The 1712-nt window shown below is 55.7% G+C and overlaps 1 protein-coding gene across 11 annotated transcripts in view; it reads left to right on the top strand.

The window, feature by feature from the left end:
* Positions 1–1712, top strand: part of CAMK2D (calcium/calmodulin-dependent protein kinase II delta) — a 156286-nt gene that overhangs the window by 107917 nt on the left and 46657 nt on the right. For all 11 annotated transcript variants that reach the window (XM_014550551.1, XM_014550549.1, XM_014550546.1 and 8 more), the window contains one exon: positions 649–714. In XM_014550551.1, the coding sequence (XP_014406037.1) occupies positions 649–714 (66 nt within the window). The remainder of the gene's footprint in view (positions 1–648; positions 715–1712) is intronic.

Here is a 1712-nt window from a genome sequence, read left to right as displayed (position 1 = left end):
ACCTCCACCCCCCACCCCCGTCCTGTCGGGAGCCCGGAGCCCAGGGTGTGAGTGAGCTCCCTGAGGAACGGAGTCCAGCTGGGGATGAGGGGAGTCCTCGCAGGGGGCGCAGGCCCACTCCTGGCCCGTCACCACCACCGCCTCCCGGGACATGGCCTGAAGCCGTCTTCGATCCCTGGCAAACCCGGGGCCTGAGAGAACCGGCCGTCGGCACGGCCCAACTCCCAGCCGGCTCTGATCTTGCAAGGCCACCTCTGGCCACAGGCATGTCCATCCCAGACAGCGAGGAGCCCTCAGGCAGGCTGGCTGCACATTCCTCTGCCGCCTGGACAGGCCGTCCTCCGGCTCCGAGACAACAGCCCGACACTCTCCCACCCCCACACTCACTGTGGGGGAGCTGCATCAGAGTCTCCAGCAGCGCTTCCCGTAGATGAGTCCTGAGTGACTGATGGTGTGAAGCGTGGTGTCCTCAGGGTCTGGTGACACAGGCGTGGGCAGGAGAGGAACATGTAGGTTATGTAGACCGACCGCTAGGAAATGGCAATGCTTACAGTTTTAAAACGCTTTTTTATAGTAATTTTCAAATAACACAAAATTCTCATGAGTGTGGTGCAGATCCATAGCCACCTAATGTTTCCTCTCTCACAGAGTGACGGGCGGGGAACTGTTTGAGGACATCGTGGCGAGAGAGTACTACAGCGAGGCCGACGCCAGGTGAGTGAGCGCCACTGCACCTCCCGCTCTGCAGCGCCCGCGCGGCCTGGACTCAGCTCCATCCGGACTCCCGTGAGGACACCCCTCACTGGTGGTTTTCTCTGCGGGATTTCCAAGACGACTCCCTGGAAAAAAAACCTACGAGTCTGGTCTAAACTTTATTTTTATCTAGTGCCTGTAGTTAGAGTGTGCATTTTGTTTTTATGTTCTTTACTAATTAAGACATTTTATTTATTTATTTATTTTAAATATATTTTATTGATTTTTTACAGAGAGGAAGGGAGAGAGATAGAGAGTTAGAAACATCGATGAGAGAGAAACATCGATCAGCTGCCTCCTGCACATCTCCCACCGGGGATGTGCCCGCAACCCAGGTACATGCCCTTGACCGGAATCGAACCTGGGACCTTTCCGTCTGCAGGCCGACGCTCTATCCACTGAGCCAAACCGGTTTCGGCAAGACATTTTATTTTTTAAAGCCTCACTAGAATGGCTTCTGCTAAAGAAATACACTTTTTTAGCAGATGTGAGAGATGGAAGATTGACACCCACTGGTCTCCAGTCCCGGCTCCCAGTGTGCCTAGTCACTTACGACTCTTGGACTTCTGTTTCAGTTCATTAAAATTAAGTAAAATTAAAAGCTCAGTCCCTGGGTCGCACCGGCCACATCTCAGGGGCCAGGGGCTATGATGGGCAGCAGGTCCGAGCACCGGCCTCCGGGCCTTGGAGCGGCCCAGAGTCACCCGGAGGCCGGTCCCGGTCAGCTGGGAGCCCTTACGGCCCTGGGACCCACATTAGAAAACACTCGTCCAGGAATTCCAGAGGGTTCCGAGGCCTTTCCGATCTCGTCACTGACAGATTTGTACAGAAGTTGAAAGTGGCTCCCATTTTGTCTCACTTGAAAGTGCCAGGCTGCCCAGAGGTGACGCCATGAGCAGCAGCCGCTCGCTTAGGCCGGCGGATCGCAGGCCCCTCGCCCGGCACCCAGGGCCTGGCCA

The sequence above is a fragment of the Myotis brandtii genome, unplaced genomic scaffold (genome assembly GCF_000412655.1).
Source record: "Myotis brandtii unplaced genomic scaffold, ASM41265v1 scaffold603, whole genome shotgun sequence".
Lineage (NCBI taxonomy): Eukaryota > Metazoa > Chordata > Mammalia > Chiroptera > Vespertilionidae > Myotis > Myotis brandtii.
Note: the sequence above shows the minus strand (reverse complement) of the source record. Positions and strands in the feature narration are given on the sequence as shown.